Raw genomic sequence first — 23,823 nt, forward strand, 5'->3', positions numbered from 1 at the left:
TGACACCAACTCATAGAGTCATAGAGATGTACAGCATGGAAACAGACCCTTCAGTCCAACCTGTCCATGCCAACCAGATATCCCAACCCAATCTAGTCATACCTGCGAGCACCCGGCCCATATCCCTCCAAACCCTTCCTCTTCATACACCCATCCAAATGCCTCTTAAATGTTGCAATTGTACCAGCCTCCACCACTTCCTCTGGCAACTCATTCCATACACGTACCACACTCTGCGTGAAAAAGCTGCCCCTTAGGTCTCTTTTGTATCTTTCCCCTCTCACCCTAACCTATGCTCTCTAGTTCTGGACTCCCTGACCCAAGGGAAAAGACTTTGCCTATTTACCCTATCCATTCCCCTCATAATTTAGGACGGATAATCCAAGGCCTGTTAAGGTGTGTTTTAAGGTGTGTCTTAAAGGAGGAAAGAGAGCTGTCAAGGAAGAAAGGCTTAAGAAGGGCATTTGCAGAGGATGGGGCCTCACCAGCTAAAAGGCACTGCCACCAATGGTGCAATCATTAAAATGGGGAATATTCATGAGGCAGAATTGGACAAGCACAGAGATCTTGGAAGGCTGGAGACTGAGAAGTAGAATTTTGTAAAAGGGAAATGCTGTCATTCTCTGTTGGGAGAGGACAGTACTAAGGGAGAGATGTTTCCTTAGAGTGGGGTAATGAGGGAGAGCTACCGCTTGGAGGGACAGTAGTGAGGAAGAGCTGCCTGTTTGGAAGGGCAGAACTGAGGGAGAGTTGCCTCTTTGGAGGAGCAGTACTGGCAGAGATTACTCACTGCAGTATTTGTTCATCATTGTTTGCTCAGCCACCTCAAAGGGCAGTTCCATGTTAGCAATGTTGCATGGGACTGGAGCCACGTGCAGACCAGACCAGGTAGTTGTAGCAAGATTCTTTTCTCCAAGACTCCCCCAAATGAAAATTAGATAAGCTCATAAAGAAACAAAGAGAAGGATATGCTGATTTGAAAGATAAAGAGGGATAAGACGCTTGTGTGACGCTTGGATCAATTGGGTTGAATGGCCTGTTTTTCACTGTAATTCCACACCTGTAAATTTTCATGATTGGATTTGAAGTCTCAATCTCTGGATTGTTAATCCAGCTCCAGGCTATTCAGTTGCAAAACATGGCGGTGCATTTATTGAAATGTTGCTTTATGCCTTCTTTAAAATTTTAATCTGAAGGCCATAGTCATTCCCAAAAGTCTGTGTTTGTCACTCAAAACCCCAGGTTGTGCCTGATAGCTGAATCTAGGATGTGTAGATTGAGCAAGTGCAGTGTCTCTAATTTCCCAGGATAATGCAGAACTCTTCTATCAGCTACATTGAAGTAATACTTACCTTAGCTTTCAGCACTTCCTGCTCAGTGGTTTCCTTCAAATCATTTTGGAAAATAAGCACAGAAATTTCAAGATTTCCTCTGAATTAATACTTCTCATGATTTTGTTTATATTTAACAAATACTTCAAAATTATTTTTTTTTGCCAGCAGGACAAGGGCTCACAGTGACATAGCCTCAGTTTTACACTCAGCCGAAGTGCCTTTTTCATTGTCCTTACATTGCTTGGGAACTTCGGAGCCTCGGTAAAGGAAAGAAAATCACATTATCTGCTTCTGGTCTAATCCAGTGGATCTGCCAAAAAAACAAAGAATGTGCACAGTCATAGAATCATACAGCATGGAAACAGACCCTTTGGCCCAACCAGTCCACACCAACCATCTTTCCAAACTATAATAGTCCCACCTGCCTGCGCTTGGCCCATATCCCTCCAAAGCTTTCCTGTTCATGAATTTATCCAAATGTTGTTCAAACGTTGTAACTGTACCTGTATCCACCACTTTCTCTGGCAGTGCAATGCACACGTGAACCAATCCCTGTGTAAAAAAAGTTGCATCTCATGTCTTTTTAAATCTTCCACCTCTCATCTTAAAAACATGTCCCCTCGTTTTGAACCCTTCACCCCACCCCTGCGGAAAATGCCCTTGTCATTCCCATTCTCTATATCCCTTATGATTTTACAAACCTCGGTAAGGTAAACTCGCAACCTCCTGCGCCCCAGCCTTTCCAGTCTATTTCTATATTCCATTCCCAGCAATATCCTGATTAATCTTTTCTGAACCTGCTCCAGTTTAATATTCTTTCGATAACAGGGCAACCAGAACTGCACAAAGGCTTCTGTTGCAATCTCAACATGATGACCCAACTCTGATGTTCGAAGGTGAATGGAGAATGAGAAAAGAGGACTTGCATCTGATCTCCCTTACACCAATAAATAACAGGCCAGCACTCATTGTAGGACAGTTTCTAACTGAGCATCCCTCCCTTCAGCAAATGAGGAGTGGGAGTTAGAACATCTTGACACCCCAGAACAGCTACGTACGAATCCTACTCATTGATTAAAGTTCAGCCTTCAACACTATTATCCCCTCAAGACTGATTACCGAACTTAGTGATCTCTGACTAAGCCCCACTCTCTGCAACTGAATCCTCAGCTTCCTGACCCACAGGCCACAATCAATGAAGATTAGGGAAAATATTTTATTGTCACGAACACTCAACGCTGGAGTCCCCCAGGGGTGCGGATTCAGCCCCCTACTGTACTCACTGTATACCCATAACTGCGTTGCCAAATGCCAGACTAATACCATTTACAAGTTCACTGATGACACCACCATGGTCGGTCGAATCTCAGATGGCGACGAAACAGACTACAGATGGGAGGTGGAAGACCTGGAAAAATGCTGCACTGAGAACAACCTAGCTCTCAATGCTGGCAAAACCAAGGAACTCATTATTGACATTCAGTGGGATGCTATTCATGTCCCCCTACACATTAACAGCACGGAGGTGGAATGAGTGGAGAGTGTCAAGCTCCCAGGAGTGGTCATCCACAACAAGTTTTCTTGGACTTTTCATGTGGACGCACTGGTTACAAAGGCCCAACAATATCTCCTCTTCCTCAGGCAGCTGAGGAAATTTGGCATGACACTGAATACCCTTGCCAACATTTATAGGTGCGCTATCGAGAGCATTCTGTCTAGATGTATCATGATCTACAACCTCTATCATTGAGGAGAAGGTACAGAAGCCTGAACACACGCACCAGCCGGTTTCACAACAGTTTGTACCTTACTGTTGTTACAATACTGAATGGACTCAAAAATTCTTAACATTCGCCTGTACCTATGTTTTTGTTGCTGTATACCTATTATTTACTATCTATGCTACGTAACTGTGTGATCTGCCTGTATTGCTCACAAGAAAGAACTTTTCACTGTGCCTCGATACACTTCTCAATAAATTCATTTGAAGTCAATTCAATTCAATTGACCATATAGGCAGTCACACAGGAGAGAAACTGTACGCATCTGGATTGTGTAACAAATTATTTTCATGGTAAACATACCTCCTCGAACACTAATACATGCACATAGGGCATGACAAGCTACACACATCTCTCTCAGTAAGCTATCTTCTGGGAACCTGAGGTAGTTCCAAAAATCAGGATTTTAAATGTTGATGTTGATAGAAATCTCTCTCTCTGCACCTTCTTTGCTTCTGTGACGCAGTATTCTGCACTCTGTTCTGCTACCTGATGCATTTTGTATGGTACAATATGCCTGTATAGCATGCAAAACAACACTTTTCACTGTATCTCGGTACATGTGACAAGAAATCAATCAAATCTAATCTAAACAGGGCTACAATCCTGAGCATGGTGAGTAAATGAAATTATTATTTGCAGACTTAAGATTCCCTTAGCCCATCATACATCAATGTGTTATCAGCGTTATGTGCTTACCTTACACTCTTCCAAGATTCATTTCCTGTTCTGGGAAAGATCTTAAGCCATTTTTGAATATTTTGTTGCTTTGGTTAATTCAAAGTTTAGCATATAAGTTTTGTTGTATTAGACCCAGTTTCTTTGGATTTAAATCCCAAGCCTATGTTCAGAATGCTTTTCTCCCCTAAATTGAAAACCTGAAAGTTTGATTTGATTTAAAGAGGAAAATAACATATTTTTGACTGTTGTCCAATAACTAATTATTTGCAAGTGCTACTGAAAGATAGGATTTCCATATATTTAGAGGGGCAAGGAATCATTAGGATAATCAGCATGGTTTTGTGCAAGGGAAATCATGTCTCACAAACTTGATTGAGTTTTTTTTTGAGGAAGTAACCAAGAAGATTGACGAGGCAGTCATTGTTGACTTGAACTTTAGTAAAGCATTTAACAAGGTTCCACATAGTAGCCTAATTAGTAAAGTTGGATCACACGAGATTCAAAGTGAGTTTGCTTGGTGACAGGATGCAGAAAGTGATGATGGAGGGTTGTTTTTCAGACTGGTGACTTGTGACCAGTAGTGTTCCACAGAGTTCAGTGCTGGTCCACTGTTGTTTACCATTTGTATGAATAATATAGAAAAGCAAATAGAAAGTCACTAGATTGGTGGTATTGTAGACAGTGAAGAATGTTACTTAAGATTATAAAGAGATTTTGATCCATTGAGTCAATGGGCTGAAGAGTAGCATATTGGAGTTTAGTTTGGATAAATGTGAGATATTGAATTTTGGTAAAATAAGCAATGGTAGGACTTGTACAGTTCAAAGTAGGGCCTTGGGCGATGTTGTAGAACACAGACCTCGAGGTTCAGGAACATAATTCTTTAAAGTTTCCATCACATAAATAGGCGTTTGCATGCTTGCCTTCATTGCTCCGAGCTTTGAGTATAGGAATTGGAATGTTATGTTGAGATTGTACAAGATATTGCTGAGGCCTGTTCCAGGGTACTGTGTCCAGTTCTGGTCACCCTGTTCTAAGAAGAATAGCAGTAAGTTGGAGAGAGTTCAGAAGAGATTCACCAGGACATTCTTGAGATTGGAACGTTTAAGTTATAAGGAGAGACTGGATGGACTAAGACTTTTTTCACTGGAGCATAGGAGTTTGAGGAGTGACCTTACAGAGGTTTATAAAATCATGAGATGATAGATAGAGGTGAATGGAGGATGTGTTTTCCCTCGTGTAGGGGATTTCAAAATTAGGGAGCATATTCTCAAGTTGAGAAGAGGAAGAGTTTAAAAGCTCGGGACTTTTCTTTTAACATGGAGAGTGGTTTGTGTGAGTAATGCACTTCCAGAGGAAAAGATGGTTATGGGTACTGTTTGAAGGAATATGAGCCAAGTGCTGGCAGAATGGGACTAGTTTAGTTTGCGATTATGGCAAGTTGGACTGGTTGAACCAAAGGGTTTGCTTCCACGCTGTATGACTCTATAACTTGCCTATATTAGGCAACAGTAACTCTCAAAATCAAACCTTGGCTCCAGATAGAATAGAATAATGCAAGTGGTGAGATTCTGCTGGTTGCGGCAGTTTGAGGCAACTCTTCAAATTACACTCGGGTTTTTGGGTGTTCAGGTCACAACAGTCAGTCATATTCGTGTTTCCATTCAGCAGGTGATGGCCAGCACTGATTTCAGGATATTCCAAGCCCATATTTAATAGTTTATTTCAGTTGTGCCACATAAACAGGTGCAACAGTTAAAACAGTCTCACTTTGTCTTCATGACTTTGTTACTTCAATAATGTCAAATACAGTTTCTGCTTTATTTAATGATAGAATTTAAAATGGTGCAATCTCTGTCTATTGCTCGTTTTTATACTATTAGAGGAAGCAAAAGAGAGTGGGTTGTGGAAGAAGGAGAGGTCGAAAGCAAGACAATGCAGAAGGGAGCAGAGATTGAAGGAGGAGAAGAACAGAAGAAATTGCTCCTACTCCCTCTGTACTTAGTAAATCTCTTGTATCTCCACTCTTCCCTTGTTCCTCACTCCTACATTGCTCTTCTGTGCTCCCACTACTCCACATCATCACTGCCTTGGATGCTGCAGGTTTTCCTCTTCTGCTGTCAAACACATCTAAGACTACACATCCCACACTGATGCTGTCCGTTTGAAAGCCTCCATGGATGAAGAATGCTATTCCTACCCTAGAAATCTCTGTCAAACATTTACCAGGGGAACTGAGACAACAGCTGCAATTCGTGAGGTTTTATTCAGATGGGACAATGACTGGTTTAAATTCCCATCAGATCTACCGAACAAAGTAATTCCTGTTTCATAGGTCAATTTCCCAAGCTTCAGGAAATTCATTGCTTCAGAAATATTTCAAGGAAGTTGCATTTTAATCAGTGTTCCACGTGGTATAGAAAACGCTACTGCGCTCAAAGCTATATTTATGTATGATATCCGATATCAACTTCATATGGCAAGATGGTGTCTTTGAAGGTATTTCTCAAAACATCTCATTAATTCATAGAAAAATATTTAGTTTTGTTTGCAAGTTACTCTACAAGAAAAATATTTGTATAAATACTGTTTGTTCTTTCTCGTCTGTTCCAATTTTATCTGGTTCTCTATGCATTTTCCACATGTGACCTTTGAACTATTCAAGTCTTAGAGTACACATATTAGTTGTTCATCCAGTGTCTGCTGTTGTTTCTCAGATGAATGGCATTGCTGAGGTGAGGTGTTGTTGTTGCTGATCTGCAGTATTTTTTGGGAAATAATTGACCTCTGCGATTCATGGTGGTTCAGTTCTGCACTAGTTCTGTGCTGTCAAAAGCAGCATCTCCAATTGCACATAGATGTCTGTGGTTGCTAAAACAGGTCTGGTCATTCACTTTCAGTGTGTATGATCAAGGTGACAATGTTTCTACATAGTTGCCCAGTGAGCTCACTCTTATTGAATATTTGCACCCTGGCCAGCTCAACTAGTTACGACAGCCTGCAGTCAGAAAAATGTTTTGAATTGGCTTGTGGTCAGATTCCACCAGAACCTTTGTTCTCCCAAATGGTATTGGCTGAAAATTTCACAAACCAAGACAAGTAGTTAAGTTTCTTTCTCAATCTGCATAGTTTTGTTCAGTTTGTTAATGCTCTGGATACAAACACAATGAGTTGTCCTCACTGCATGAGGGTTACTCCAAGTCCTGTTTCACTGACATCACACTGCAGGGTGACTCCATTGTTGACATCATAATCCCTCAGCACTGGTGATGTCATCACTGGTTGTTTGATGGGAGTGAAAGCTGCTTCTTGTTCTCTGTCCCAGTCCCACTGAACATCCTGCAGTGAGATTGTGTACAGGTTCACACACTCAGGACAGACTGGTAAGAATTTGGTTGTATCGTTCTCTGTGTAGGTACATTGATGTTCCAGGAAGTCCAACAACTGTGTGAAGGATTTATTACAGATCTCATATTGCTAGGCTTCCTCCCCTGTGTCAGTGCATTGATGGATCAGGGCATAATTTGACTGTGGGAAAACCTCCTCACAAACATTGCACCTCTTGAGCTTCAGCGCGATGCGAATTCTGTTTTTCTAGGTGATCAGAAGCATTGCAAAACCTTCATTATAAACATCACACTTAAATGTTTACTCCCCAGTGTGGACTTTCTGGTGGAGGAGAAGGCTCCATGACCTTGAGAATGATTTGTCGCACATCTCACATATGAATGGTTTCTCCCCTGTGTGAACACGTCGGTGAACAAGGAGAATTGATGACTGAGTGAAGGATTTGTCACACACCTCACACTTAAATGGTTTTTCCCCTGTGTGGATACGTTGATGTGTACGGAGATTCCCTGACCGTGAAAATGATTTGTGACACACCATACAGCTGAATGGTTTCTCCCCTGTGTGAATACGTTGGTGTTCACAGAGAGTTGATGACTGCGAGAATGACTTGTCACATACGTCACATGTGAATGACTTTTTGCCCGTGTGACTAGGCCGATGATGCACCAGACCCGATAACTGTGTAAAGCTCTGGTTACATACTTCGCACGTGAATGGTTTCTCCCCTGTGTGAAGGCGTTGATGATTACGAAGATTCTCTGTCCTTAAGAATGATTTGTCACACACCTTGCATCTAAATGGTCTCTCCCCTGTGTGAATGCGTCGGTGTGTGTGGAGATTCTCTGACTGTGAAAATGATTTGTCACACACCTCACATGTGAATGGTCTTTCCCCTGTGTGAATACGTCGGTGTTTACGAAGTTCCCCGAATGTCGAGAATGCTTTATCACACACCTCACATCTGAATGGCTTTTCTCCGGTGTGAATGCGTTGGTGCACTAGGAGGCTGGATGACTGTGAAAAGGATTTCTCACAAACCTCACATCTGAATGGTTTCTCCTCTCTGTGAATGGGCTGGTGATTCAGCAGGCCCGATAACTGTGTGAAGCTTTTGTTACACACCTCACATTTGAAAGGTTTCTCCCCAGTGTGAACACGTTGGTGATTTGTGAGTGTCAATGACCTTGCAAAAGCTCGGTTGCACACCACACACTTGAATGGTTTCTCTTTCATGTAACCACCCTTGCGTTAACAGTTTTACAGCAAATGTACCTTGTCTGTGTGGAGACCTCAGAAGCCCTTCTCACAGACCTTTGACTTGAACAGCTTCACACCTGTAGCAGTGAGTCAGTGACTCACGATGTGCCAAAGCCCTCCTGATCCAACCAATTTCCAGATGATGGTTTCACAACCAACCTTCTCTGTGTTGAGTAATGCTGTGAAGGGACTAGATGCCTTCTCACAGTTGTACAAATGTTCTTTGGGTGATGGTCAGATCTATCTGTGGTCTCTATCCTTTCTGTATTGCGCGCTGCAGTACGGTGCAATCCTTCTGTAAAACAAGAAAATATGAATTCCCCTGACTCTCTCTCTCTTCTTTTGCTGAAGGGGCTGACTGCTCAGTTCCTTCTGCTCAAAAACTTCCACTTTTAGAGAATGTTGGGGTCACTAGCTTGGTCAGCATTTGTTCCCATCCCTAACCGCCCTTGGTGATGATCTACATTCTTGAACCACAACAGTTCACTGGGTCACAGGTATAGGTACATCCACTGGCTGTTAGGAAGGAAGTTCCAGCATTTTGCCACAGTGGCCATGAAGGAATGTCCATGTCATCACAAAGACTTGGTTGAGAGAGGGACAGGACTGACTGCTCAATATTCCAAGGTTTCATTGTTTTAGACAACAGCAGTGGCCCCAACACAGAGCCTTGTGGTACACCATTAGTAACTGAACTCCAGGATGAACATTTCCCATCAACCACCACCCTCTGTCTTCGTACAGCTAATCAATTTCTGATCCATACTGCTAAATCACCCTCAAATACATGCCTCTGTATTTTCTGCAATAGCCTTATCAAATGGTTTAGTGAAATCCATATCCACCACACCAACTACTTTACCCTCATCCACCTGTCTGGACATCTTCTCAAAGAACTCAATAAGGTTTGTGAGACGTGACCTACCCTTCACAAAACCATGTTGACTCTCCCTAATCAAATTATTCCTTTCTAGATGATTATAAATCATATCTCTTACATCGGGTTAGTACGTTTGCAGACAATATAAAGATCAGTGGAGTTGTGGATACTGTAGGCGAAAGTGAGTGCTGCAGATGCTGGAGATTAGAGTCAAGACTGTGGTGCTGGAAAAGCACAGCAAGCCAGGCAGCATCCGAGGAGCAGGAAAACAGACATTTTGGGCAAAAGCCCTTCATCAGGAATGTGGGTACTATCGCAGATTGTCAAAGGATACAGTGGGATAGAGATCAGTAGCAGATGTGGGACGAGAAATGGCAGATGGAGTTTAGTACGTGTAAGTATGAGGTGCTGTGCTTTGGAAGATCAAATGTTAAGGAAAAGTGTACAGTTTAATGGCAGTACCCTGAATAGCACTGGTGTACAGAAGGATCTTGGGGTTCAAGTCCATAGCTACCTGAAAATAGCCTGGGGGCAAACATTTAAGGTGAAAGGGAAGGCTCGAAGGAGATGTTGAAGGGCAAGTTTGTTTTTTACACAGACAGTGGTCAGAGTGTGGAACGCACTGCCAGGAGTTGTAGTGGAGGCAGATACTATCGGGGTATTTAAGAGTCTTTTAGATATGCCAGGAATGGAGGGATACAGACTAAGGCAGGCAGAAGGGATTAGTTCAATTTGACATCTTATTCGGCACAATATCTTGAAATTCTGTACTGTACAGTACTATGTTCTATATTCTGTCAGAATGTAAGTTCCCTCACGAAAAACGTATTAGGGGTGATATTCCCACTTAGCTGCTGCCCTTGGTTGGAACAGAGATTTACAGCATTCGAAAAGGCTCTTCAGCCCACTCAGTCCCTGTGAGTCAGCAAGTGCCCATTCAAAATGCTGTGATCCCTTTTTGCAGCACTTTGCCGATGGCCTTCATGCTATGACTTTTGAAGTGTTGATCTAAATACTTTTTCAATATTGTGAGATTCCCATTTCCACCATCCTTTCATTCATGAGTTCCAGGTATCCTCCACTTTCCGAGTTAAATTTTCTCTCCTCCTCAAGTATCCCTAAACATGGTGATCCAAACTTTGAATGTATGCCTGTGGTTATGGAGCCCTCTAGAATGGTGAAAACTTTCTACCTATCAACTGGATCTATGGTCCTCAAAATAATACACTGCTCAGTCAGGTTCACCCTTAGCCTTCTTGACTCTGAAAAAACATAGTCATAGGGTCATAGAGATGTACAGTACGGAAACTGACCCTTCGGTCCAGCTCGTCCATGCCAACCAGATACCCCAACCCAATCAAGGCCCACCTGCCAGCACCCAGCCCATATCCCTCCAAACTCTTCCTATTCATATACCCATCAAGATGCCTTTTAAAATGTTACAATTGTACCAGCCTCCACCACTTCCTCTGGCAGCTTATTCCATACATGTACCATCCTCTCCGTGAAAAGTTGCCCCTTAGCTCTATTTTATATCTTTCCCCTCTCACCTGAAACCTATGCCCTCTAGTTCTGGACACCCCCCCCACCCCAGGGAAAAGACTTTGTCTACTGATCCTATCCATGCCCCTCATGGTTTTAAAAATCTCTATAAGGTCACCCCTCAGCCTCTGACCCTCCAGGGAAAGCAGCCCTAGCCTATTCAACCTCTCCTAGCCTATTCAAGCTCAAATCTCCCAACCCTGGCAACATTCTTGTAAATTTTTTCTAAACCTTTTCAAGTTTCACAACATCCTTCCGATTGGAAGGAGACTAGAATTGCATGCAATATTCCAAAAGTGGTCTAACCAATGTCCTGTACCGACGCAACATGACCTCCCAACTCCTGTAGTCAATACTCTGACCAATAAAGGAAAGTATACCAAACGCCTTCTTCACTATCCTATCTACCTGCAACTCCACTTTCAAGGAGCTACGAACCTACACTCCAAGTCTCTTTGTTTAGCAACACTCTCTGGGATCTTACCATTAAGTGTATAAGTCCAGCAAAGATTTGCTTTCCCAAAATGCAGCACCTCGCATTTATCTAAATTAAACTCCATCTGCCACTTCTCAGCCCATTGGCCCATCTGACCAAGATCCCGTTGTAATCTGAGGTAACCTTCTTCTCCGTCCACTACACCTCCAATTTTGGTGTCATCTGAAAACTTACTAACTGTTCCTCTTATGCTCATATCCAAATCCAAATTGTAGCGGAAACACTCCAAACCAAGCCCACATCCTGGTGAACCTTCTCTGCACCCTCTCTACAGCAATCTCACACTTCCTCTTGTGGGGCAACCAGAACTGAACACAGTAATCCAGCTGTGGCCTTCTAAATGAGTTATACAGTTCCAGCAAACCTCCCTGTTCTTGTATTCAACACTTTAACTAATGAAGGTAATATCCCACAAAATAAGACAAAGAACTATGGATGCTGGACATCTAAAACAAAAACATGAAGCGTGGAGTAACCCAGCTAATCTGGCAGCATCAGTGGAGGGAAAAACAGTTCTCATTTTGAATCCAGTGAGTGTCGGTTTCTCCAGCACTTTCTATTTTTGTTTCAAGTATTTGATGTGCATTCTTGACCATCTTACCTAACTGCTGCTGCCTTCAGATGTACACTGCTGATTCTCTGTACTTATCAAGGTCATAACATTCATCATGTACGCCTTTCCCACACAAAATAAAGAAAAACAATCTGCAACCATCACTCTTTGCTTCCAACAAGTGATCTGATTTTGGATCCAATTTCCCAAACTGCCCTGGATCCCAAAGGGTATTATCTTCCTGACAGGTCACCCATGCTGAATCCTGCAAAAGACTTGACTGAAATCCACATAGAGTACATCAACTGCACTACCCTCACCTACAGACCTTTAGCCACCTCCTTGAAACAAATTAATCACATAATCTCTCCTTGACAAATCTTTGCCCCGCCAACAGAAACTAATTCTGTCCCTCAGAATTTTTTCTCATAATATGCAAGGCTAGACTCACAAATGTGACAGTCACTGGCCTGTAGAGTCATACAGTCATTGAGATGTACTGCACGGAAACAGACCCTTTGTTCCAACTTCTCCATGCCAACCAGATATCCTAAATTAATCCAGTCACATTTGTTCGAACTGGACCCATGTCCCACTAAACCCTTCCTATTCATATACCCATCCAGATGCCTTTTAAATGTTGTCATCTACAAGCCTCCACCACACAGGGGTGGCATGGTGGCGCAGTGGTTAGCACTGCTACCTCATAGAACCAGGGTGGCAGGTTCAATGCCTGTCTTCGGGCAACTATCTGTGTGGAGTTTGCGCATTCTCCCTGTGTCTGTGTGGGTTTACTCTGGCTGCTCTGCTTTCCTCCCACAGTCCAAAGATGTGCAGGTCAGATGAATTGGCCATGCTAAATCACCCATAGTGATAGGTACATTAGTTGGTGGTAAAGTATAGGCTAGGGGAATGGTCTGGGTAAGTTACTCTTCAGAGGGTCAGTGTGGACATGTTGGGCCGAAGGGCCTGTTTTCATATTGTAGGGAATCTAAAACTTCTTCTGGCAGCTCGTTCCATACACACACCACCCTTTAGGTGAAAATGTTGCCCCTTAGGTCCCTTTTAAATCTTTCCCCTCTCACTATAAACCGATGCCCTCTAGTTGTGGACTCCCACACCCCAGGAAAAAGACCTATTCATGCCCCTCATGATTTCATAAACCTCTATAAGGTCACCCCTCTGCCTCCAACGCTCCAGGGAAACAGCCCCAACCTATTCAGCCTTTCTCTATAGCTCAAGCCCTCCCACCCTGGCAACATGCTTGTAAATCAAAGTTTGTGAGAAGATTTGTAGCTCGGGTGCTCATTGTTGTGGTTCTGTTCGCCGAGCTGGGAATTTGTGTTGCAGACATTTTGTCCCCTGTCTAGGTGATGTCCTCAGTGCTTGGGAGCCTCCTGTGAAGCGCTTCTGCGATGCTTCCTCTGGAATTTATACAGGAAAGCCACACACACAGACCAAGTCCTGAACTATAAAGCAACCACACCAACACACACAAAAGAAGTTGCATCAAGACACTATTCAAAAGGGTCACAACACACTGCAGCACACCAGAACTGCAAAAAAGAGGAAGGAAAACACCTCTACAATGTATTAGCCAAAAACGGATACTCCCGCAATTTCATCAACAGATGCCTAAGGGAAAGGCAACGGAATGAGGACATGCCACAACCCAAAGGACTAGCCACGTTACCATACATCAAGAACATTTCTGAACTGACAGCCAGACTACTGTGACCACTAGGACTCATAACAGCACACAAACCAACAGCCACTCTCAGACAACAACTCACCAGGACAAAGGACCCGATAGCCAGCATGAACAAAACCAATGCAGTGTACAAAATCCCATGCAAGGACTGCACAAAACACGACATAGGACAAACAGGAAGACAGCTAACAATCCGTATCCATGAACAGCAACTAGCCACGAAACGACACGACCAGCTATCCTTAGTAGCCACACACGCAGATGACAAGCAACATGAGTTCGACTGGGACAACACTACTATTATAGGACAAGCCAAACAGAGAACAGCCAGGGAATTCCTCGAGGCATGGCACTCATCCACAGATTCAATTAATAAGCACATCGACCTGGACCCAATATCCCGACCACTGCAATGGACAGCTGGAACTGACAACCGGAAGTGGCAGAGACAAACCACTATAAATGCCGGAGGAAACAACACAGAAGCACTTCACAGGAGGCTCCTAAGCACTGAGGATGTCACCTAGACAGGGGACGAAGCGTCTGCAACACAAATTCCCAGCTCGGCGAACAGAACCACAACATCCTTGTAAATCTTTTCTGAACCCTTTCAAGTTTCACAACATCCTTCCTTCATAGGGAGATTAGAATTGCACAAGATATTCCAAAGGTGGCCTAACCAACCTCCTGTACAGCCACAACATGACCTCCCAACTCCTAACTCAACACTCTGACCAATAAAGGAAAGCACATAAAACACCTTCTTCACTATACTATCTACCTGAGACTCCACTTTCAAGAAACTATGAACTTGCACTCCAAGGTCTCTTTGTTCAGCAACAATTCCAGAACATTGCTATTAAACCAACAGGTCCTACTCTGATTTGCCTTTCCGAAACGTAGCACCTCACATTTATCTCAGTTAAACTCTATCTGCCGGTCCTTGGCCTGTTGGCTTATCTGATCAAGATTCTGTTGAACTCTGAGGTAACCTTCTTCGCTGTCCACTACACCTCCAATTTTTGGTGTCATCTGCAAACTTAGTAACTATAGTTCCTATGTTCACATCCAAATCATTTATATAAATGACAAAAAGCAATGGACCCAGCACTGAGCCTTCTGGCACACCACTAGGCGTAGGCCTCCAGTCTGAAAAGCAACCCTCCGCCAGCACCACCCTCTGTATTCTACCTTCAAGCCAGTTCTGTATCCAAATGGCTAGTTTTCCCTATATTCCATAAAATTTAACCTGGCTAACCAGTGTCCCATGGGGAACCTTTTAAAATGTCTTACTGAAGTCCATATAGATCACGCCCACTGCTCTGCCCTCATCAATCCTCTTTGTTACTTCTTTGAAAAACTCAATCATATTCGAGAGACATGATTTCCAATGCACAAAGCCATGTTGACTATCCCTAATGAGTTCTTCCCTATTCAAATACATGTAAATCCTGTCCCTCAGGATTCCCTCCAACAACTGCCCACCACTGATGTCAGGCCCACCGGTCTACAGTTCCCTGGCTTTTCCTTACCATCTTTCTTAAATAGCGGCCCCATGTCAACCAACTTCCAGTCTTCTGGCACCTCATCTATGACTATCAATGATCCAAATATCTCAGCAAGGGGTCCAGCAATCACTTCCCTCGCTGCCCACCGAGTTCCAGGCTGCATCTGATCAGGTCCTGTGGCTTTATCCACCTTTAAATGTTTGAAGACATTCAGCACCTCCAGCCATTTGCCCATTGAGTCTGCACCGCCATTCAATCACGGCTGAAATGCTCCTCATCCCTGTTTTCCTGCCTTCTCCCCATAACCCCTAACTTCTCCTCAAATTTAACTCCTCCCAGATATTACCACACTTTGGGGTAATGAAGCCCACAGACTCACAACCCTTTGGGTGTAATAGCTTCTTCTCAACTCTATTTTAAATTTTCTACCCCTTACCCTAAGACTATGACCTCTTATCCTGGAATGCCCCACAACAGGAAGCATCCCGCTCCATGTCTGTTTTATCTATACCTTTTCTCATCTTGAATACCTCAATTTGATCTTCCATCATTTATTTAAATTCCACAGAATATCAGCTGAACCTTTTCAATCTCTCTTCAAACTCCTCATCTCTGGGATCAATCTGGTGAACTTCCTCTGACCTGCCTCCAATGCCACTACATCTTTCCTCAAATAATGGTACCAAAATTGTGCACAATACTCCAGGTTCGATCTCACCAATGCCTTGTATAGTTGAAACAATACTTCCTTACCTTTATATTCTATTTCTTAGCTATAAAAGCCAACATTCCACTTTCTTTCTTATCTGCTGTGGCTGCATGCTAGTTTTCTGTGACAGTAATAGTTAACAGCAAAGGTTCAAAAAGATGTGGCCTCCCAGATATCATTAAACTATCATGTACCAGTCCAAAAAATAATCTAAAAGACTCGTTCCGTTGCTCCAGATATATCTGGATTGGCTTTGACAGACAATTATCAGAGAGCCACCCACTCTGCCCTTCCCCTTCCACAATGTGTTCACTAAGTCACAGTGCACAGGATAATAACCAGTTTCCATTACGTACACACACAACTCAAAAATAGAAAATCAGTTAGAATCCTCAGACACCCTGCACTTCCCAGATAGTGACACCTCACCTTCTTATATTCAGGAATGAGCCATCAACAAAACTCAGCTTGGAAATCAGAGGGAAATGCTTCCAATAAACACACTCAATATCCAACACACAGCTCCAGTCAAACAGTTCAGCACAAAGCACCGAGTAAACAGCTCTCTCAGCTGGATCTTCTCACACAGCATAAGGGACATTTCCACCCCCTGATTACCCACAGGATAGTCAGACTGCCTGAAGATTGGTGTGGATATTATGGGATACAATTTGTATAAAAGCTGCTCCTTCACTCACCATCTCCTCACTTGGTTTTCAGTCCCTATAGGAAGTGAACCAGCTCTGGAAGAGGAAGAGGAGACAATGTGCAGAGTGGGTGGACTCTCTGATTGATGTCTCTCACAGTCAATCCAAATATTTCTGGAACAACATGAGTTTCCTGAAACTTGGGAAACTGACCGGGGAAATGGAGGTGACTTTGAGCAGCAGATCAGGTGGGGATTTAAACTTGTCACTGTCTCATCTGAATAAAACCTCACTTATTGCAGCTGCCGTCTCAGTTCCCCTGGTAAATGTTTGACAGAGACTTCTTGTGCAGAAATAACGCTATTCACCTTCAGAGGCTTTCAAACTGACGACATCATTGATTTCCAGTTTCCCTGTTCGCCAGAATAAAACGCAAGAATTGCGGATGCTGTAAATCAGAAATAAAAACAGAAGTTGCTGGAAAAGCTCAGCAAATTTGGCAGCACCTCTGCAGAGAAATCAGAGTTAACGTTTCGGGTCCGGTGACCCTTATGCCCCTGTTAGGCATGTTCAGGGCACCTTTCCCATTATCGTTTTGTGCCAGACGGGATGAACTTAATGTGCTCTTTAAACGTTTGCCACTCTTATCCACAGTCATCCTTTTGTGTACCTCCCCTTTGAGTTTAGAAACAAAAGGGGTGAATCTCGTTGAAACCTATAAAACTCGAACAGAACTAGAATGCAGAAATGTTCCTGATGACCAGAGGTCACTATTTAAGAATATGGGTGCGCTATTTGGGATTGATTAGATTAAATTCCCTACAGTGTAGAAACAGGCCCTTCAGCCCAAACTGCCCCTCCAAAGAGTAACCCACCCAGACCCATTTCCCTCTAACTAATGCATCTAATACTACGGGCAATTTAGCATGGCCAATTCACCTAAACTGGTAAAAACAATGACTGCAGATGCTGGAAACCAGATTATGGATTAGTGGTGCTGGAAGGGCACAGCAGTTCAGGCAGCATCCAAGTAGCTTCAAAATCGACTTTTCGAGCAAAAGCCCTTCATCAGGAATAAAGGCAGTGAGCCTGAAGCGTGGAGAGATAAGCAAGAGGAGGATGGGGGTGGGGAGAGAGTAGCATAGAGTACAATGGGTGAGTGGGGGAGATGGTGAGAAACTTAATAAAGCCAAAGCACAAAGGGATCTGGGAGTGCTAGTCGAGGATTCTCGAAAGGTAAACATGCAGGTTGAGTCTGTGATTAAGAAAGCGAATGCAATGTTGTCTCTTATCTCAAGAGGGTTGGAATATAAAAGCAGAGATGTACTACTAAGACTTTATAAAGCTCTGGTTAGGCCCCATTTGGAGTACTGTGTCCAGTTTTGGTCCCCACACCTCAGGAAGGACATACTGGCACTGGAACGTGTCCAGCGGAGATTCACACGGATGATCCCTGGAATGACAGGTCTAGCATATGAGGAACGGCTGAGGATACTGGGGTTGTATTCGTTGGATTTTAGAAGATTAAGGGGAGATCTAATAGAGACGTACAAAATAATACATGGCTTTGAAAAGGTGGATGCTAGAAAATTGTTTCTGTTAGGCGAGGAGACTAGGACCCGTGGACACAGCCTTAGAATTAGAGGGGGTCATTTCAGAACGGAAATGCGGAGACATTTCTTCAGCCAGAGAGTGGTGGGCCTGTGGAATTCATTGCCACGGAGTGCAGTGGAAGCCGGGACGCTAAATGTCTTCAAGGCCGAGATTGATAGGTTCTTGTTGTCTAGAGGAATTAAGGGCTACGGGGAGAACGCTGGCAAGTGGAGCTGAAATGCGCATCAGCCATGATTGAATGGCGGAGTGGACTCGATGGGCCGAATGGCCTTACTTCCACTCCTATGTCTTATGGTCTTATGGTCTTATGGGATGAAGGTGATAGGTCAAGGAGGAGAGGGTGGAGTGGACAGGTGGAAAAGAAGATAGGCAGGTAGGACAAGTCCGGACAAGTCATGGAGACAGTTACTGAGCTGGAAGTTTAGAACTAGGGTGAGGTGGGGGAAGGGGAAATGAGGAAACTGTTGAAGTCCACATTGATGCCCTGGGGTTGAAGTATTCTGAGGCGGAAGATGAGGCATTCTTCCTCCAGGCGTCTGGTGTTGCGGGAGCGGCGGTGAAGGAGGCCCAGGACCTCCATGTCCTCGGCAGAGTGGGAGGGGGAGTTGAAATGTTGGGCCACAGGGCGGTGTGGTTGATTGGTGCGGGTGTCCCGGAGATGTTCCCTATAGCGCTCTGCTAGGAGGCGCCCAGTCTCCCCAATGTAGAGGAGACTGCATCGGGAGCAACGGATACAATAAATGATATTGGTGGATGTACAATTAAAACTTTGATGGATGTGGAAGGCTCCTTTAGGGCCTTGGATAGAGGTGAGGGAGGAGGTGTGGGCGCAGGTTTTACAGTTCCTCCGGTGGCAGGGGAAAGTGCCAGGATGGGAGGGTGGGTCGTAGGGGGGTGTGGACCTGACCAGGTAGTCACGGAGGGAACGGTCTTTGCGGAAGGCGGAAAGGGGTGGGGAGGGAAATATATCCCTGGTAGTGGAGTCTGTTTGGAGGTGGCGGAAATGTCGGTGGATGATTTGGTTTATGCAAAGGTTGGTAGGGTGGAAGGTGAGAATCAGGGGCGTTCTGTCCTTGTTACGGTTGGAGGGGTGGGGTCTGAGGGCGGAGGTGTGGGATGTAGGCGAGATGCGTTGGAGGGCATCTTTAACCACGTGGGAAGGAAAATTGCGGTCTCTAAAGAAGGAGGCCATCTGGTGTGTTCTGTGGTGGAACTGGTCCTCCTGGGAGGAGATCCGGTGGAGGCGGGACACCGGCACCACTCCCCACCTCTTCCTCCGCAACACTGATGACTGCATTGGCGCCACCTCATGCTCCCGCAAGGAGGTTGAGCAATTCATAAACCTCACCAACACATTCCACCCTGACCTTAAATTTACCTGGACCATCTCTGACACCTCCCTCCCCTTCCTGGACCTCTCCATCTCCATTAATGATGACCAACTTGACACTGACATTTTTTACAAACCCGCCGACTCCCACAGCTACCTGGATTACACCTCTTCCCACCCTACCTCTTGCAAAAATGCCTTCCCGTATTCCCAATTCCTCCACCTCCGCCGAATCTGCTCCCAGGAGGACCAGTTCCGCCACAGAACACACCAGATGGCCTCCTTCTTTAGAGACCGCAATTTCCCTTCCCACGTGGTTAAAGATGCCCTCCAACGCATCTCGTCCACATCCAGCACCTGCGCCCTCAGACCCCACCCCTCCAACCGTAACAAGGACAGAACGCCCCTGGTGCTCACCTTCCACCCTACCAACCTTCGCATAAACCAAATCATCCGCCGACATTTCCGCCACCTCCAAACAGACCCCACTACCAGGGATATATTTCCCTCCCCACCCCTTTCCGCCTTCTGCAAAGACCGTTCCCTCCATGACTACCTGGTCAGGTCCACGTCCCCAAACAACCCACCCTCCAATCCTGGCACTTTCCCCTGCCACCACAGGAACTGTAAAACCTGTGCCCACACCTCCTCCCTCACCTCTATCCAAGGCCCTAAAGGAGCCTTCCACATCCATCAAAGTTTTACTTGCACATCCACTAATATCATTTATTGTATCCGTTGCTCCCGATGCGGTCTACTCTACATTATAGAAACTTGGTCGCCTCCTAGCAGAGCGCTTTAGGGAACATCTCCGGGACACCCGCACCAATCAACCACACCGCCCCGTGGCCCAACATTTCAACTCCCCCTCCCACTCTGCCGAGGACATGGAGGTCCTGGGCCTCCTTCACCGCCGCTCCCTCACCACCAGGTGACTGGAGGAAGAATGCCTCATCTTCCTCCTCGGAACACTTCAACCCCAGGGCATCAATGTGGACTTCAACAGTTTCCTCATTTCCCCTTCCCCCACCTCACCCTAGTTCTAAACTTCCAGCTCAGTAACTGTCCCCTTGTCTTGTCCGGACTTGTCCTACCTGCCTATCTTCTTTTCCACCTATCAACTCCACCCTCTCCTCCTTGACCTATCACCTTCATCCCCTCCCCCACTCACTCATTGTGTAAGTCCTGCCCTAGTGTATTTTATCAAAATTCAACACCTCACATGTATCAGAATCAAAGGCCATCTACCATTGCTTGTCCTCCTGTCCCAGCTGATCAAATTCCTGTTGTACTCTTAGATAACCTTCTTCACCATCCGTTACAGTACCAATTTTGGTGTTATCTGCAAATGGACTAACCATGTTACTAACTAGCTGTATTCATATCCAAATTATTTAGAAATGACAAATAAGTGGACCCAGCACTGATCCTTGAGCCACAGACACCAATCTGAAAAAAAAACAACCATCTACCACCACTCTGTCTCCTACCATTAAACCATTTTTGAAAGTACCTGTCTAATACCATCAAATTTGGCCTTGCCCCAATTTAAAAATTTAAGTTGTGGACCAGACCTATCCTTTTATCTATTTTAAAACTAATAGAATTAACATCCCTGCCAACACTTATTAGTCTTGCCCTGCCTTATTTTCCAGTACAGGAGTCAAGTCTTGCCTCTTAACATACTTAACAAACTCCTTCCTATCTCCTCCCTTTAACACTATAGCAGTCCAGTCTATGCTTGGAAACTTGAAATCTCCTACTATCACAACTTTATTATTCTAAATCTCCGCACATATTTATAGAGTCATAGAGATGTACAGCATGGAAACAGACCCTTTGGCCCTACCCGTCCATGCCATACTGGACAGCGAAGAGGGATACCTCAAATTACAACAGGATCTTGACCAGATGGGCTAATGGGTTGAGAAATGGCAGATGGAGTTTAATTCAGATAAATGTGAGGTGCTGCATTCTGGGAAAACAAATCTTAGCAGGGCTTATACACTTAATGGTAAGGTCCTAGGGAGTGTTGCTGAACAAAGAGACCTTGGAGTGCAGGTTCATAGCTCCTTGAAAGTGGAGTTGCAGGTGGATAGGATAGTGAAGGTGTTTGGGATGCCTTCCTTTATTGGTCAGAGTATTGAGTACAGGAGTTGGGAGGTCATGTTGCAATTTGCTCCTCGATGTCTTGCTATCAATTGGGAGGGCTACAATCCCGTCACAGACGTCATCTCTTATTTCTCAGTTACACTCCTTTAACCTTCATTGGACAACCTTTCAGGAATATCAGTATTGCCATGGTATTTTCCTTAATCATAAACACTGCTTCCCCTTCTCTCCTGCCTCCCCTTCAGTACCCTGGAACATTGACCTGCCAGTCCAGGGCGGCACAGAGGCTAGCACTGCTGTCTCACAGCACCAGAGACCTGGGTTCGATTCCCACCTTGGGCAACTCTCTGTGTGGAGTTCGCACATTCTCCCCGTGTCTGCCTGGGATTCCTCCCACAATCCAAAGATGTGTAGGCCAGGTGAATTGGCCATGCTAAATTGCCCATAGTATTAGGTGCATTTGTCAGAGGGAAATGGGTCTGGGTGGGTTACTCTTCGGAGGGTCAGTGTGGACTTGTTGGGCTGAAGTCTGTTTTCACACTGTAGGGAATCTGATCTAATCTAATCCTGTCCTTCCCTCAGCTATGTTCCTGTAATAGCTTGATATCCCACTTCCACATACCCATCCATACCCTTAGGTCACTTCTCTTACCTCCAAGAACACTTGTATTGAAATAAATGCAGTTTGATTCATCAGTCCGCTGTTGTGCTCTTGCCCATTTAACTTGCTCTCTGTAACTTCTGTGTTAGCCTCAGCGTTCTCTTCTGTCTCACTACGGTTTACCTCTCTGCTGTAAACAAAATCTATATTCAGTAGTTTTGTCTGAGTTGTTTACTGATGTTGAGTTTGTACTTCTGTGTAAACAAGTTAAACTGCAATATTTGTTTCCATCTGAAAAAATGTAATGCCCCCAGTTTATATAAAAGGAACTGATACTTTAGTTGCATCTCCAATTCTAAGACATGTTCAGATGGGTAATTATTCTGTCGTTCAGTATTTTTTCTTTGGCTACTTCACTGGAATTCAGTATCCTGCAATAGGTTGAGTCTTTTCTAATGAAGGTGTTTTACTTTATGACCAAAGTGATATCATGTGTTCAAATCCTATAGGGAGTGCACTTTTACACTCAGATTGAGGTGACCAATACAGTACTTGTAATGAACATCAAGCTAAACAATGTAAAGAGCTGCTCAAAACTCTTGACATCTCAGACAGCCCACGGATGAAGCTTGGAGTAGACTTCTTCACTCTCACTGGAACTGATGATCTCATCACAGTCGACCACTATTCAGACAGCGGGGAGTTTGAGCAGCTGAGGTCAGTGACTCCCAGTGAGATTGTAGAATGTCTGAAAGTGCACTTCAGTCATCGTGACATTCCTGATACTGTGATCAGTGAAAGAGACCTCAATTTATGAGTAAAGAATTCAGATACTTCATGAATGACTGGGGAATGCGATACCACAAGTCATCTCTATACAAGGTTTTTGCAGAATGTGCAAATTGATAATATAAATGGAAATCTTTCTTTCTTGGGGAACATTACGCTTTGAGTGAACTGGAAATTATAAATAAACCAATGGAGAAAATATCCCAACTACTGAGACAATCTCTACTGTCTCAATTTTGTTTTGGAACTGTAAATTGAAGTTAAGAGTTGATCTTTGAACAGCAAAATGAAAGAGTACAACAAATACAAGTATCTACTGCTGGAAACTGGCCTGGTAAATCAATGCAACTTAATTACTGCTCTACAGATGATTTTAGACCAACATGTTGCTCTCCTCAGGACAGACAACTGGATGGATGTTGAATTGGTCCATTAAAGGAGGTCCAGTGTGGGCCAACAAAGTCACTGTCTCCATGGTTTCACCGCAGTTGTCAACTCGTTGGTTGTTCTGATATGAGAATACCATTCTGTGTGAATAGTTGCATGAATTTGTGACTTCAGAATTCAAGCAAGGCATAGTTTACTTGCCTGTGAACAACCCCATTCTGCACGTATTTCTGAAGGCCTGGTACCCATTGTGAAGAAGGTTATTTTTCAATTATAATTCTTTATTTTTCTTTTAATTCATGCTTTAACTGTGTCTGCCTGTCTGATTGCCTGTGTGAGAGTGGGGGCTTTTTTCTTTAAGTTCGTAAGTTTGATGTGAAAACTCTGTTATTTGCAAAGTCTGGTTAGGAACAAATGAGTAATTTGGAGGGTTGTTGAATATTTTAATTTCATTATGTTGCAATAGTGAGGCTAATTTGTTTTGTCCCTGTGTTATAACATAACCCATAGCGACATTGACCAATTTATTATTTACTGATC

At 44.1% G+C, this 23,823-nt stretch overlaps 2 protein-coding genes across 7 annotated transcripts in view; one reads left to right on the plus strand and one right to left on the minus strand.

Moving 5' to 3' along the window:
• Positions 1-1,443: 1,443 nt before the first annotated feature.
• Positions 1,444-23,823, minus strand: part of LOC140455487 (uncharacterized) — a 32,667-nt gene continuing 10,287 nt past the window's right edge. The window contains exons 1-3 of one of the 5 annotated variants that reach the window (XR_011952875.1): positions 16,502-16,618; positions 8,564-8,699; positions 1,444-1,644 (exon numbers count right to left, since the gene is read on the minus strand). Coding sequence is in view for 2 of the 5 variants with exons in the window: in XM_072550422.1 (XP_072406523.1) it covers positions 7,445-8,380 (936 nt within the window). In the remaining 3 variants the exon portion in view is untranslated. The other 4 variants (XM_072550422.1, XR_011952876.1, XR_011952877.1 and 1 more) reach the window with 4 other exon arrangements.
• The window catches only part of LOC140455489 (uncharacterized), a 68,187-nt gene continuing 60,985 nt past the window's right edge, over positions 16,622-23,823 (plus strand). For both annotated transcript variants that reach the window (XR_011952878.1, XM_072550425.1), the window contains exons 1-2: positions 16,622-16,698; positions 22,617-23,542. The gene's annotated coding sequence lies outside the window, so the exon portion shown is untranslated. The remainder of the gene's footprint in view (positions 16,699-22,616; positions 23,543-23,823) is intronic.

The sequence above is a fragment of the Chiloscyllium punctatum genome, chromosome 30, assembly GCF_047496795.1.
Source record: "Chiloscyllium punctatum isolate Juve2018m chromosome 30, sChiPun1.3, whole genome shotgun sequence".
Classification (NCBI taxonomy): Eukaryota; Metazoa; Chordata; class Chondrichthyes; order Orectolobiformes; family Hemiscylliidae; genus Chiloscyllium; species Chiloscyllium punctatum.